The sequence below is a fragment of the Lipotes vexillifer genome, unplaced genomic scaffold (genome assembly GCF_000442215.2).
Source record: "Lipotes vexillifer unplaced genomic scaffold, Lipotes_vexillifer_v1.1 scaffold1242, whole genome shotgun sequence".
NCBI lineage: Eukaryota > Metazoa > Chordata > Mammalia > Artiodactyla > Lipotidae > Lipotes > Lipotes vexillifer.
In genome coordinates this window covers 746,995-761,948 of record NW_006793169.1, presented here as the reverse complement: position 1 = coordinate 761,948, position 14,954 = coordinate 746,995, and the positions used below count along the sequence as shown (strand labels likewise).

Genomic DNA, 14,954 nt, shown 5'->3' with positions numbered 1-14,954 from the left:
CAACCACTGAGCCACCAGGGAAGCCCCTTCCTGACTATTTTTAATGGAGATAATTAATTTAGAAGGTAAAAGTGGGTTTTTTTTCCCCCACTTAAAAATAAGTAACCAGTCTTAAAAAACTGTTTTGTTTTCATGTTTTCAAACATAATCAGAGATGAGACTGTTGTCAGATAGCCCTGGGTTTGAGTCCTGACACTGACACTTTGTACCTGTGTGTACCTTGCTTGACTGATTATGATGGGGCCAATAACACCTACTTTACAACTTGGTGTAAGTTATGAAGGTTAGGTGAAGTGAGTAAAGACCTGTCACATAGTAAGTGCCCAGCCATGATGGTGGTGATGATAAAGCCATGTAGACCTCAGGCATTTAAAAAAATTAATTGAATATAAGTATCAACAGAGGAATAAAACCTAAGCAAACTTAGTATATGTCCCTATCTACTTTTTAAAATAATGTGAAGGCAGTGGTTTATTTCCTACTACTTGTCTATAACTGTACAGCTTCTCTAAGGTCTTAAAATGCCCAAGAGTGAAAATAATGCCACATTGTATTTAGTGATTATATTAGTGTTTACTGTACCTCTGTGAACATTCACTTCCAGATGGAATGCAGAGCTAACAGTTCTAAGGAAGACCTTGCTAGGCCCTGTTAGTTTTAATAGACCCTGATTTTATTCACAGCGATGGTGAAGTTCTTTCCTGCTAGATACATTTCCCAGAAAGTCCTGAGACATCATAGAAGTATGTCACACAAACCTGAGTTCAGTTCTTGGCTTTGCCATTTGTAGTCATAGTTGAGTGAGCAAGGGACATTACTCTCCTTCTCTTCCGTACAGTTCTTCCTTACAGTTAGAAGAAAAGAAGGGCATCATCCCCTCAGGGCAGTTGTTGTGAAGATTAAATTACATGGCTTAGGTGTAAGCCCATGGCTTGCCCAGAGTATGTGTTTAATGAATACTCCTTCTCTTCTGGGCATGTTAAATAATTTTAGGTACTGTCGCTTTTGGTAATAAGCAGTGAACTTATTTTTAGTGCTGTTGGTCTTGGATTAGGTTTTCTTTTTCCTGAAGTTATGTCTTAAGGAAAAGGAACATGTTGTTGAGTTCAAAACGCCTAATAGGATCATTTGCAGTGATGTGAAAATAACTTGGTTAAAGCCCTATTACTCCCCCTAGGAAAATAGTCAAACCTGGCTTGGTGGCAGCCTTTCATTGTCATGCTCCCTGTAAGCCCAACATAGTGCTGTCTGGCACCAGAAGGAGCTGTGAGTTTTACTCAGATGTGAGATAACGTCTAGCAAGGGATAACCAGGGGCATAATTCAAGATTAAAATTGGGAATTTTGTGTGACTCTGTTTTTCATTCTGAAATACAGACTCTTGAGCTGTGGAGGAAATTGGTATCGACCGCTAAATAGTCATGCTACTCTGCTAGACAAATACTGGACCAAAATTTACCTGGATAACATGGATAAGACAGAACTGAATGAGGTATGGGGTTATTTGAAAGTATCAATGCTTTTCTTTCTTACTCTTCATTATTAAAAGTGTCAGACTTACATGTAAACAGAGGAAGTAGCCCAATGAGTCACCAAAATACTCGTCACTCTAAATTTAACAGTTAATATGCTGACATTTTACTGTATTAATTTCATCTAGTAGTTTTTATTTGCTAATATATTTGAAAGCAAACCTCATAGCATTTCACCCTTAAATACTTTCATGCATCTCTAAGGGCATTTCCATATATAACCGTAGTGATTATTATACCCAATAAAATGAATTCCTCAGTAGCACTTAATTCTCAGACCATGTTTAAGTTTCCCCAGTTGTCCGCAAAGGATCTTTTTTATACTAAGTTGTTTTGTAACTAATATCTTGCACACTTAACAACTTTATGTACATTTTGATCTGGGTATTAATGAAAATTGAGATGACTTATTTTAAAGGTTTTATACATAGATTTACTTTGTAGTATCTCTGGTTCTCCGCGAACACTGAGAGGTGTGCCTCACCTTACCCTGCCAACCTCCTGTCTCCCCTTGGATCTACCTCCTCACTTGGGAAGCGTCCCGACTTCCAACGTTTCATCTTGGAGAGCCGCAAATAAAGCATTGTCAGTGATCATTCAGTCATGGCAGCGATGCTTTCCTCTTTCTTGGTATAAGTTTTTAGATAAATAAGTGGCACCAGACAACCTTTTCAAATATTTTATCTAGCATTTAGGTATTTACTAGCAGAGGGGTTTTCAGAGTTCACCGATTACTGCGTAAACCTTGATGGTATAATCTCTAAGAAGCCTTGCCTTGATGGTGTGATTGTATAACCCTACAGCCTGTTTTACACTTGTGAGTTTCTTATCTCACTCTAGTTCCCAGTTGTGTATTTGTGTGTCCTGTATGTCTTTCTTTTCCCCTCTTGCCGCCCTCAGCTGTAAGCTCCTCCAGTAACTTAACTCAGCTTTGGTGTCCCCAGCATCCACTCCGTGCCTGGCATTTTGTAAATGTTTGTTGTATTGCTTTGTCATAGTGCTCCTCTTTCTTTTGCTGTTGCAGACCTTTAAATGTTTTGTTTTCAGACTTAAATTGTGAGTCTTTTCTTTAAAGGAGAGGGCTGAAGTTCACATTTAGGTGTAATTTATTGGGGATTGAGAGGATGAGAAGAACATTTGACAGCCACTCCGTTCTTACTGTATTCTGTACTTGAAGGATGAGCCAGAACTCCTCCTTCGACTCCTGCCTTGATCAGCAGTGTGTCACTCTGCTCACCGCAAGTGCGACAGGAGCACACACCTCCTCGCTTCAGTGACCTAGGTCATATTTAGGTAGCTGACTTTCAGAAGCTCACTGGTTATTTTTAAGCTTCTGGACTTACTGATCCTAATAACACTCTCCTAAATACCTAATAACACTCTGCTAAATAAATGACTGGTAGCTAAAAACCTTGTGTGTATTACTTAGGAAATAAAATAATCTCCTATGCCGACCTCATGGGGAACACAAGGAACTGCATTTCTGTTGCTGCCAACCACAGCCGTCTTATGCTTAGAAAGACTGGCTTTGACTTCTTGCTGAAATATCAAATTACACTTCAAAAAACAAGCTCTTTACATAATGCTAGTCTCATACCTAGTAAGTGCCGGGAACTTACCCCTAGCAGTTTCTCACACCTTGTCTCTCCCGTACACCTTGAATGTGCCCTGATGCCTCACGTGCTGGCACCAGAGATGGCTTGCTTTCTCTGCCAGCAGTCCCCTCTCACAGTTACCAGCGACCTCTGCCAGGTGCCTCTCCTGCTCTGTGAAACCTTCCCGGGTCTCCCAAGCAGGGCCGACCATGCTGTCCGTTAGGCTGCAAGCTTGCTTTTGCTTTCATATCTGCTTCTTATATTACGGGGAGTTTCTCGAGGACGGGTTCCATTCCTTATTTTGTTTCTCTGTCCCTGGAATAGTGCCTGCTACAAAGTAGGTACTTAATAAACGCTTATTAAAGGAAGGAATCTCCAAAATACATATCAAATTGACAACCATATCATGTTAGATTAGTTTATTATGTGATATTGTGTTTAAATTTTGACATTCATGTTAATAACAAAAGATGTTTTTTGACTAAGGTAGAAAATGACTAATTGGTTGGTACATAGAAATCTCTATTCAGAACTTTTTTTCCAAATAACTGAGCCCTTACTAAAGTGTTAAACCTAACAAAATTTTTTCAAGTAAAAACAGCTTCTTTTTTTCACCTTGATTATAAATATACAACATGCTCATATGATGGAATTACTACTCAGCAGTAAAATAGAATGAACTACTGATACATACAGTAATGTCTGGATGAATTTCAAAACGTTATGCTGAGTAAGAGAAACCGAACTACACACTACATCCCATATGATTCCATGTATATGATAAGATTTGAAAGCAAAACTGTATAGAGATCTGAATCAGGTGCAGGATTCCAGGGACGGGGATGTGGAGGAAGGGAGTGATAACAAAAGGGAACTTTTTGTTTTAGGGGTGATGGAAATAAGTATATTTTGTTTATGGTAGCCAGGGTCCACAAATATATGGGCGATTTTGAAAATGTTCCCTCCGTACACAAAAAATGTATATTCTGTATTTGAAAGATCCACATGTGTATCCATTAAATTGAATTTGTTGATTTTATTATTCTTTTTCTGTCCTTAATTTTCAATACATCTGAAATGTTTTCAATAATATTTGTTGTAAAATCCTCCAGTTTAAAAAAAAAGTATGAAGAAATAAAAATATATGAGATCTACCACTTGATGACACTGTTAAAAGATTTTAGTGGACCTTACAACTTTAATATATACAAAATATGTTGATATTTCATATATAAATTGGAATCGTGATATACTTCTCAATTTAAATGTATTAGGGTATAATATTTCTAATATATACATGGTATTTTTCTTCCTTCTCAAGTAGACTTGACTTAGCAAATCCATATCATAAAAGCGTTGAACCAATATTATGGGCACCAAGTATTATACTGCACAAAATTCTTAATAGTTATCAAAGTGAATTGGGCTAGATCTTTTGCTTGTTAAATTCTATTGTCTGATAAAAACTACTTTTTATCAGGACTTAACACTAGCTCCTTTTACTGTGATTTGCTTTAAAAAACTTTCCTTTTCCCATAAACTGCTTCTTATTTGCTTTTGTCTGAGAAATGACTTAATGACTGTACTAGAATTGTGTTTAAAAAATTAGAGTACGTATTAGTTGAAGGATACTTCAATGAGTAAGTGTCTGGGACTTGGATGCCTATGTTGCTTGAGACCCTTTTCCCATCTAGCTTCTATACCCTAAGCTGTGTGATAGGCGGTGAGATTGCCAGATAACTGAGTTCTGGGCAGGAAAAAGTCATGGTCTTTTGAGAGGTGGGAGGTATGGGTGAGGGTGGAAATTATTATACTTGGTTAAGATGACAGATTTCTTAGAAAAATTCATTTTTGGTTGACTAGTGTCAGCAGCAGTTTATGTGTGCTTTTAAAAATCACTCTTTCGGGCTTCCCTGGTGGCGCAGTGGTTGAGTGTCCACCTGCCGATGCGGGGGACCTGGGTTCGTGCCCCGGTCCGGGAGGATCCCACATGCCACGGAGCGGCTAGGCCCGTGAGCCATGGCCGCTGAGCCTGCGCGTCCGGAACCTGTGCTCCGCAATGGGAGACACAGCAGTGAGAGGCCCGCGTACTGCAAAAAAAAAAAAAATCACTCTGTCTGCTGCTAAATTTTCTTTGCTTTTTTTTCTCTCTCTGTCAGGTTCTTCAAAATAGATATCCCAGCTTATCGGTAGCAACCGATCACCTGCTTGACATTTACATCCGGCTTACTGGAGAGAAACATCACCCTCTGAGTGATAGTTCTGTTGGAGGGGAACAGGCACCCGAGGAAGTTTCAGAAGCCAGATGGGAACACAAAAGACTAAGCCTTGAGGGGAGAGAATTGTCTCTCAGGTACTGGGCTAAACACTTTTGAGTTGGTATTTTAAAAACTGCTTCCCTCAGAAGTTCTTAGCAGCTAGAACTGAGTGGTTACAAGAAGTCAGGTTTTGAAATTAGACGTTTGGGCCGCTTCGTAGTGTTCAGTCCCTTTTTGAGATCTATAGTTACTGAATGGGAAGGCTTATGAAGGTAACATTATGTTAACTTTAACAAATAACTTTTTTCTTCTAGTTTTATTGAGATGTAATTGACATAGCACTGTATAAGTTTATGGCATGTGGCATAATGATTACATACATCATGAAATGATCACTGCAATAAGTTCAGTGAACATCTGTCATCTCATAGGTACAAAATTAAAGAAACAGTAAAAAAAAAATGTTTTTTCTCGTGATGAGAACTCTTTAACAACTTTTCATATATAACATACAGCAGCGTTAATTGTACTTATGTTGTACGTTATATTCTTAGGACTTACTTATAACTGGAAGTTTAGCAAATAACTTTAAAAGCCAAAGTTGGGAATAGTTACTGACATAGCTCTTTGACTGGATGTCCATTTGTGATGCTTGGGGTCTTAAATAAAAGACTCTTGGGCTTTGCTCTGTATAGTGAGTTCCATCCATGCCTTTGCGCTTCGTTCTCAGTGGTTGACTTGCCCTTTGAGAAATGAGAATTAGGTGTGGGCAGCTCCCCTCAGTTTGCTCTGAGAATTAATTGCTCCCTGTCTCCTGCTACCGTGTCTGGCATGGATGGGGAAAAGTGAGTTCTGGGTCGCTTCCTGGTAGGAGAGGGACTGGGACCACTCATTCTTTTTCCTGACACTGTTTATCTTCAGTTGCCAGAAGAAAAGGAGAGTCTTTGTTGTCAGGTGTTCCCAGACCTAAGTAAGCTCTGATGCCTTTGATGTCTTTGGCCTATGGTCTTTTATTTCTTGCCCCCCGCCCCCCCCTTTTTTTTAAAGGGATCTACTGAATTGGTGTAATAGGATTGCCCACAGCTTTGACAGTCTGTCTTCATCAGCATCATTAAATATTTTTCAAGAGGTAAGATACAGTCTTCCTGCTTGTTTCTCTGTGCTCTTTAAGGCTGTTGATTTCCACTGTTATTTTCTGTGTCTTCACTGCTATCAAAAAGTTTTTCTTTTGTGTAGGTACCGTTTATTATCCTTAGCTAGTTAAAACTGAACTAATGTTGCCTTAAAACTGATTGGGCATAATAAATGTTTTGTGGTTTTTGAAACAGGTTACTACTAATTTCAAATAAGTATAGTTTGAATTAGAGTGAAACAGATACAGTACTGAAATTAAAGCTTAAATGAAAAGAAAGTCTCCCAGGTGATAATACTGTTATAAAATATCTTTAGTATTTATTTCTATATATATATAATTTCTTAGTCTATTTGATAGATTTATATTTGTCTCATCCCACCACTAGCCTCAGTAGGGCCTTTTTAACTTTAGTCCAGAGAAATTAATGTGGGGTTTGTAAAGTACATCCTTGTGTGCTGGACGTGGGGACAAAATGTGTTGCGTGGGAGGGAAGCTCTATTGAATTGTAGCTCTGCCACATTCAGTAGAACACAGAGTTATTCCCGCCTGCTTAAGATTAAAGTGATGCTGCCTGAAGATCTCTGGGCTGTTAAAACATTAACCCATTTTGACTATAAAGTGTTCTGGTTTCTGTCAGCTAGGACTGAGGAGAGAATAGTGACCCATTTTGGTTAGCAGTTTCTCTCTGTGTTTGGTTAACTTATTTTGAGGAGAAAGAACCCACATTTGGAACACACACTTAAGCTGGCCGAACTCTGAAGTGCTGTGTGCCAGTCCTTTAATCCTCTTCTCTCCATTGAAATTTCCTTTCCATTCTCCTGCATTTCTCATCTTTCTTACAGGTAACCTTGTTTTGTACTTTTCTTTATTTTATTTAATTTTTAAAATTTTATTTTATTTATTTATTTTTGGCTGCGTTGGGTCTTTGTTGCTGTGCACGGGCTTTCTCTAGTTGTGGTGAGCGGGGGCTACTCTTCATTGCGGTGCGCGGGCTTCTCATTGCGGTGGCTTCTCTTGTTGCAGAGCATGGGCTCTAGGCGCCCAGGCTTCAGGAGTTGTGGCTCGTGGGCTCTGGAACGCAGGCTCGGTAGTCTTGGCGCGCGGGCTTAGTTGCTCCGCGGCATGTGGGATCTTCCCGGACCAGGAATCGATCACGTGTCCCCTGCACTGGCAGGCGGATTCTCAACCACTGCGCCACCAGGGAAGCCCCCCCAGTACTGTTAATACCCTGATGAATCTCCTTCCACATCCTTTTCTATGCGAATGGGATTAAGAACTTTTTTTACTGTATCAGAACCTTCCCCCCCACCCCACACATACCCTTGAAGAGATCAGGCCAGTTGTTTTACAGAATGTTTCATCTTCTGGCTTTATCTGGTTGCTTCTTCACTGCTTTGACACCAACTGGTGTCCTGCAATTCAGTTCAGTTTTGATACTGACTACCTGGAGTTAGTGTAGACCCCACAGGTTTAAGGGCTCAGTCCTCCGCAAGTCTGCCCCACTTTAGACTCTAGCCACAAGTCTCAGATGCCCACCCACACTTAGGACCTATCAGCTGTAAATTCAGGGGTTCCCACAACCTCCTCAGGTACAGTAATCACCTCACAGAACTCATTGGAAGCTCTGTACTCACCATACAGGTCACAGTTTTATTATAAAAAATATAACTCAAGAACAGTCAAATGGAAGAGACACATAGGGCAAGGTTTCAGGAGTCTGAGCACAGGCACTCCTGTGGAGTCAGGGTGTGCCACCTTCCTGGTACATCACTTTGTCACCAACCAGAAGCTCTCTAAGCTTTGGATGTCCATTGTTTTATTGGGGTCTTATTCTGACATTGGCTATTCGATTGAACTCTATCTCCATCCCCTCCCCTCCTCCAGAGGTTGGAGATGGAGCTGGAAGTTTCAACCCTTGGTCTTTCTGGCCTGGCCAGAAACTATCTAAGGGCCCATCAAGAGTTACCTTGCTTAGCATAATAAACCTGCTAAGGTCCATAAGGGCTCCAGTAAATAACAAAAGACACTCCTTACTCCTGGTAATTCCAAGAATTTTTGAAGCTCTGTGTAAGGCATTAGGGACAAAACTAGATACATTCTTTTTTAAATGCTTGCGTGAAGTTTATTGATACATTACACTTGGTGGCAGCAGAACCAGATATATTCTTTGTTTTGCCATACTCGCGTCCTTTCCCTTGTTATTTTATCTTTCTTGTAAGTAGAAGTTTAACAAAATGCTTGATGTATTCAAATTCAGCTTTTGTAGGGGTAGAATCCATTTGGTGGTGATACGTATTTTATATTTCATTATAGCAGAAGACATGTATCTTGTTGGCCTGTCAGTCGTTGCTAAGATTAAGTACTGGGTTAGGGTAATGACAGTGTAATCCCTTTATTGCACACCAGGAGTCCCCCTTTACATCTAGAAAGTAATCTTTTGGTGTTACCTCCACTGTCTGGAAGTCATTTCCCCCCCACAGAACCATATACCCAAGGATTAATGCTAATTGCTATTATTACCTGAATTTTGGATTTGCAGACTGAGGCGTTTGTGTGTGTTTTCCTAATTAACCGGTATTTTGATAGTAAAGTCTTCACATTTTTTGGTGTCCTGTCTCTGTTATGGTAAGGTCCTTTGAGTCTAGGGTTGGTACTTTATTTGTATTCTCCTTAGCCTTACTTGCAGAAAAGTTCTGCTGGATTTTATGTTCCTCCCTTTTGTGGCCTGGATAGTCATGCTCTGTTATTAATGTATTATTTTAAAAATCAGTTGGCATTTACCTTGGTTATTTTAATAGGCTCTGGACTGTTTCACAGCAATGCTTTCTAAGCAGACAAGCAAACTGAAAATGGCAGAAGTCATTGGAAGCAAATTGAACATTTCCAAGAAAAAGGTATGTAATACTATTTTTACTTCCCTCTTGAAAGGAAGCTGGGATATTTAGCTTAATTGCTGGTCTCTGGTCCTTACCTGGAACAGCTTTTGCAAATAACAACCTCCTCTGTCAAAGCTGGTAGTTTCATTGCTGCCTCTCATGGGCATAAAACTCACTGTCTCCTGGATAAGTAGTTCTCCCTGTGTTCCACGTTCTTAGAGTGAGCTGCCTTGCATCCTTTTTCACACACACGCCTTTTTCTCCAGTGCTTAAGGAGCATGTTATTCTGTAGGTTGTGGTTTCAGGACTGGGACCATGTCTTAGTAACACCTTTGTCTATAGTTCTGTGCACAATTAGATTTTTTCCAACTTTTTATAGTTAATATATTCAAATATCAAAAAAGTTGAAAAGTGTTAGTGAACACCTGTATACCCACTACTTAGGTTCACTGCTGATACTGTTAATATTTGCCTTTCCTGTTTTATATCAAAATATGTACTTCTGGAGGAGAGAGCCTTTCAGCAATGGTGTTGGTAGCTGGAGAAATGTCTGGGGCTCATCTTGAGGCAGATATTTGGCGTTCCCAAATGAATGATGACTCAGAAAAGCCTTAGTCAGGAACCGAGATGGTTAGAGGTGTTCCTTAGGCGTATGAAACTATCGGGATGGTTTTGGCTGCAGGTAACAGAGCACCTACTAAAAGAGGCTGAAGTAATAAGTATGTTAATTACAGTAGACAAGAGAAATGAGACTACCATGATTGGCTTAGGTTGATCAATATTCAGCCCCTTTGGTTGAAGAGGGGTTTACCTTCCCTGGGCAATTTGCCCCTTTTACTCCTAACCCCAAACCCTGAGCAAAATCTTGGTTCTTGGGGTTAGCGATGAGGATAAGCCTGATGGGTATGTGTCCTGAGCCTCTGTCACAGCTTCTCTTTCTGCTTTGGCTGTTGTCAGATGTATCATGGTTTATTCAAGTGACCGTTTCCTGCGTTATGTTAGAAGTTTAAAGCACAGGAAAGCATAGAGGAAGAAAAATTACTTTGGTTTTTTTCATATCTTTTAGGAGTAAAACTTTCTGTTCACTGTGTTCACTTCATATAGGTAGATAGAGGCTCATTTGAATGAATAAAAAGTACTATTACAGGGAAACATTCATGATCAGTGTTTTTAAAAACATATTAGAAACTTGGAGAATTTTAAAATATATAATTAAAAGCTAACTTACCGATCTTGGAAGCCTGAAAATGCCTCTTAGTAAGAGGGCATGTTAGAGGAGCACAGTAAGCCTCACGGATGAGAAGTATTTGAAGAGCATGCAGAATTTTACTCAGGCAAAATCTTTCCCCTCCCATAGACTGAATTCTTCTGTCAACTTTATAAACCAGAAATTGCGATCAACGAGCTAGATGTGCAAGTGGGTCGAGTGCGGCTTCTACGGAAACAAAGTGAGGCTGTCCACATACAGAGGTAAACAGGGTTCCAAACTGATCTGAGCACTGTGGGGTCGTTGGGAAATCGATAGAAGGAATGTCTGGTCCAGCCCCTTATTTTTGAGTAAAACATGTCAGAACTGTGATCTCTCCAGTGTACTAGACAGTAAGGAGCAGTGATTTCCCAAAATGTGTTCTGTGAAACTAGATGTTAATAGGTGGAGGAGGTGATGAGGGTCATTAGAGACTTGGGACTAGCAAAGGTGTATCTTTGATTTTATTCATTGTAGTGTGTTTAGTGAAGTAAGCATCACCTGGAGGTCAGGCTTGGTCCTAACATTAGTCTGTTAATCCCTTGAGGGCTGGAGTTGTATACATTTCTGAGATTTATTAGTTACTTATTAAATATTTGCTATATGCCTAACATTGTGCTGAGTATCTTTTTACATGTTTTCTCATGTAGTGGTTATAGTAAACCTATGAATTAATGTGTGTGTTAGTGTCCTTAGGGCTCTCCTAACAAATTACCATAAACTTGATGGCCTAAAACAGCAGGCATTTATTCTCAGTTCTGAAGGCTGGAAGGCTGAAACCAAGGTATTGGCGGGGCCACACTACCTCTGAAGACCCTTGCATCTTCCTGGCTTCTGCTGGCTCCCAGCAATCTTTGGTGTTCCTTGCCTTGTAGCTGCATCAGTCCAATCTCTGATGCCATTGTCATATGGTCTTCTTCCCTGTGTGTATTTCTTTGTGTCTCTACATTTCTCTTTCTTTATAAGGACACCAGCCATTGGATTTAAGATTGACCCCTAAATCCAGTATGATACGGTTTTAATCTTATTATACATGTAAAGAGCTTTTTTCCAAATAAAGTCACATTCACAGGTCCTCAATAGACATGAATTTTGGGGGAACATAATTCAACTCACTACAGCTAGTAACTGTCGTTATCCAGATTTTACAAGTTAGGAAACCGAGGCTAAGAGAGGTTAAGTAGTTTGCGCAAGATGACATAGGTAGTACAGATGTTTTATCTTATTGGTGTTTTGAATTTCCAGAGCCTAGTGAAGTAGCAGTTATGTAAATGCTTCACGTATGTAGAATGAATGAATTCTGCAGTTCATATGTTGTAAGGACATCTGTTATAGCAGCGGTCCCCAACCTTTTTGGCACCAGGGACTGGTTTCGGGGAAGACACTTTTTCCACAGATGGGGTTGGTCGGGGGTTGTTTCGGGATGATTCAAGCACATTACATTTATTGTATACTTTATTTCTATTATTATTACATTGTAATATATAATGAAATAATTAATACAACCCACCATAATGCAGAATCAGTGGGAGCCCTGACCTTGTTTTCCTGCAACTAGATGGTCCCGTCTGGGGGCGATGGGAGACAGTGACACCCGAAGTGTGTTGCTTATGTCCAGTCTAGTCCGTAAGGTGCAGTTTAATTGTCTCTTGCCACTCACTGATAGGGGTTTTTTTTGTTTTTAAACTTTATTTATTATTATTATTTTTTGCGGTATGCGGGCCTCTCACTGTTGTGGCCTCTGCTGTTGCGGAGCACAGCCTCCGGACGCGCAGGCTCAGCGGCCATGGTTCACGGGCCCAGCCGCTCCGCAGCATGTGGGATCTTCTCGGACCGGGGCACGAACCTGTGTCCCCTGCATTGGCAGGCGGACTCTCAACCACTGCGCCACCAGGGAAGCCCACTGATAGGGTTTTGATATGGGTCTGCAAGCAGTCGATTTATTATGGTCTCACTGCAGTCAAACCTCTCTGCTAATGATAATCTGTATTTGCAGCCGCTCCCCAGCGCTAGCATCACCGCCTCAGCTCCACCTCAGATCATCGGGCATTAGATTCTTATAAAGAGCGTGCAGCCTAGATACGTTGCATGCAGTTTACAGTAGGGTTTACCACACTCCTATGAGAATCTAATGGCGCCGCTGCCGCCGCTGACCTGACAGGAAGCAGAGCCCAGGTGGTAATGCGAGCGACGGGGAGCAGCTGTAAATACAAATGAAGCTTCGCTCTCCCACCATTCACCTCCTGCTGTGCAGCCCGGTTCCTAACAGGCCATGGACAGGTACCAGTCCATGGCCCAGGGGTTGGGGACCCCTGTGTTATGACATGAAGACCGTCACTCTGAGTTGTCTCCTTGTTTGTTGAATGTGGGAAATCTGATTCCTCAAAATAACATAAAGAGAAGCTTGCAGCCTGTTCCTCCAGCTGCTTACATACTTTCTCCTTCCCAGGGAGAAGTTCACCTTTGCTGCTACGAGGCCATCCTCTGTTCTTATTGAACAGCTCGCGGTGTGTGTTAGCAAAGGGGAGCCTGTGTTGCTGGTGGGAGAGACCGGGACCGGCAAAACCTCCACCGTCCAGTACTTGGCTCATATTACAGGTAACTCCTAGAGGGGAAGCACTCTGCCCCCAGACAACAGACATTTGACACTGACTGACTTTTTATTATTTAAAAAAATATTTATTTATTTATTTGGCTGTGCCAGGTCTTAGTTGCGGCATATGGGCTCTTTTTAGTTGTGGCATGTGGGATCTGTAGTTGCGGCATGCGAACTCTTAGTTGCAGTGTGTGGGATCTAGTTCCCTGACCAGGGATCGAACCCGGGCTCCCTGCATTGGAAGTGCGGATCCTTAGCCACTGGATCATCAGAGAAGTCCCCTGACTGCCTTTTTAAAAAAAAAAAGTCCAAAGAATATTGGAATTTAAGAAGTGCTACCACTCCACTTCCCCTGGAGATAAGCACTGGAAATTTTTACCTTGGAAATAATGTATTCTTTCCCCCTGGAAATAACCACTGTTAACAGATTGGTATTAACTTTTTTCAGTTCTAATCTGTGGTCTACAAATACATACAGATTTGGTTTTGTTTTGAAACAAACGGGATCATTCTCTATGTATTACATTTAGTTAATAAGCAAACTGGACATCTTTAAAAACAGAACTGCCTCATTCCTATTCTGATGGCTAAATAATATTTCACACTGGATGTTTATTTAGTTCTAATTCATAGACAGACAAATATTTCACACTGGATATTTATTTAGTTCTAATTCATAGACAGACATTGACTTACTGAAGGGTTTTTTGTTGTTTTCAGTTACCTGATGCTAGAGAAATGAATCTTCTTTTACATATCTCTGGGTTAGGTGAACATTTTGAATAGTCAAGATTCCTGAAAGTAAAATGAGGGGGTCAGAGGAAATGCACATTTTAAGATTTGCCCTGTGCCCTTGTCCACACATCCTTAAGGATCACACTGGATATTGTCAGTCTTTACATTTTCAGGATAACCCTTTTGCCCTTTCTTTATTAAAGGCCACCGTTTGAGGGTTGTCAATATGAATCAGCAAAGTGACACTGCAGATTTGCTGGGAGGGTAAGTGTGATTTTAAATCTTTTTCTTGTTATTTTGTGTTCACTGTTTGAGGTAAGAAATACTTTTTTTCTGTAAAGCTCAAAACTAGCCTTGGAAAAATGTTCAGAGAATTGCCCCCCTACACCCACCCCAGCAGGGTATTATTTATTAGAATTTATTAAGGAGCTCTTGAGTGTATAGATGTTTCTTTTCATTTTAAAGAACACTTGAGGTTCTTGCTCTCAAGGATCCTGCTGGGAGGGGGAGGAAAACAAAAAGGTAAGTATGTAATCAAGTAATGTTTGTGTGTGCAGTCATTTATCTGAAGCCTATGTTCTAGACTCACACTGCCTTCAAGCTAGGCTCTCCTGCAGTTTGATTATCTTTGAAACATTAAGTAGCCTCCACTTTGTTAAATGGGATGGCTCATGGCGCTCCACTGTGGTCAGTAAAATGCCCTTCTTCCTTATTTGTGGTTTTGAATATGTTAGTTTCATGAACAATTTTAGTCTGTGCTGAAGGCTGTAAAAGCCATGGCTGCTATTGGCATACCTTACGTTGAACCCTAATAGGGTCTGTCCCATTAACCCTAAGCAGTTGCTTACACAAACTCTTAAAGGCATAAGATAATAGAATTTATTGTCCTTTTTGCTCTTTGTGATATCTGTAAGAAAGCTCATTTACTCTTCTTTTTTGAGGACCACATTATGCTGTAGCATTATTTTTGCTATCACTCTTT

The 14,954-nt window shown here is 40.5% G+C and overlaps 1 protein-coding gene across 1 annotated transcript in view; it reads left to right on the top strand.

Annotated features, from left to right (window-relative positions):
- Positions 1 to 14,954, top strand: part of MDN1 (midasin AAA ATPase 1) — a 157,075-nt gene that overhangs the window by 26,977 nt on the left and 115,144 nt on the right. Inside the window, exons 9-15 of the mRNA XM_007466260.1 lie at positions 1,377 to 1,491; positions 5,286 to 5,479; positions 6,432 to 6,513; positions 9,318 to 9,413; positions 10,753 to 10,865; positions 13,091 to 13,239; positions 14,176 to 14,236. Coding sequence (XP_007466322.1) covers positions 1,377 to 1,491; positions 5,286 to 5,479; positions 6,432 to 6,513; positions 9,318 to 9,413; positions 10,753 to 10,865; positions 13,091 to 13,239; positions 14,176 to 14,236 — 810 coding nt within the window. The remainder of the gene's footprint in view (positions 1 to 1,376; positions 1,492 to 5,285; positions 5,480 to 6,431; positions 6,514 to 9,317; positions 9,414 to 10,752; positions 10,866 to 13,090; positions 13,240 to 14,175; positions 14,237 to 14,954) is intronic.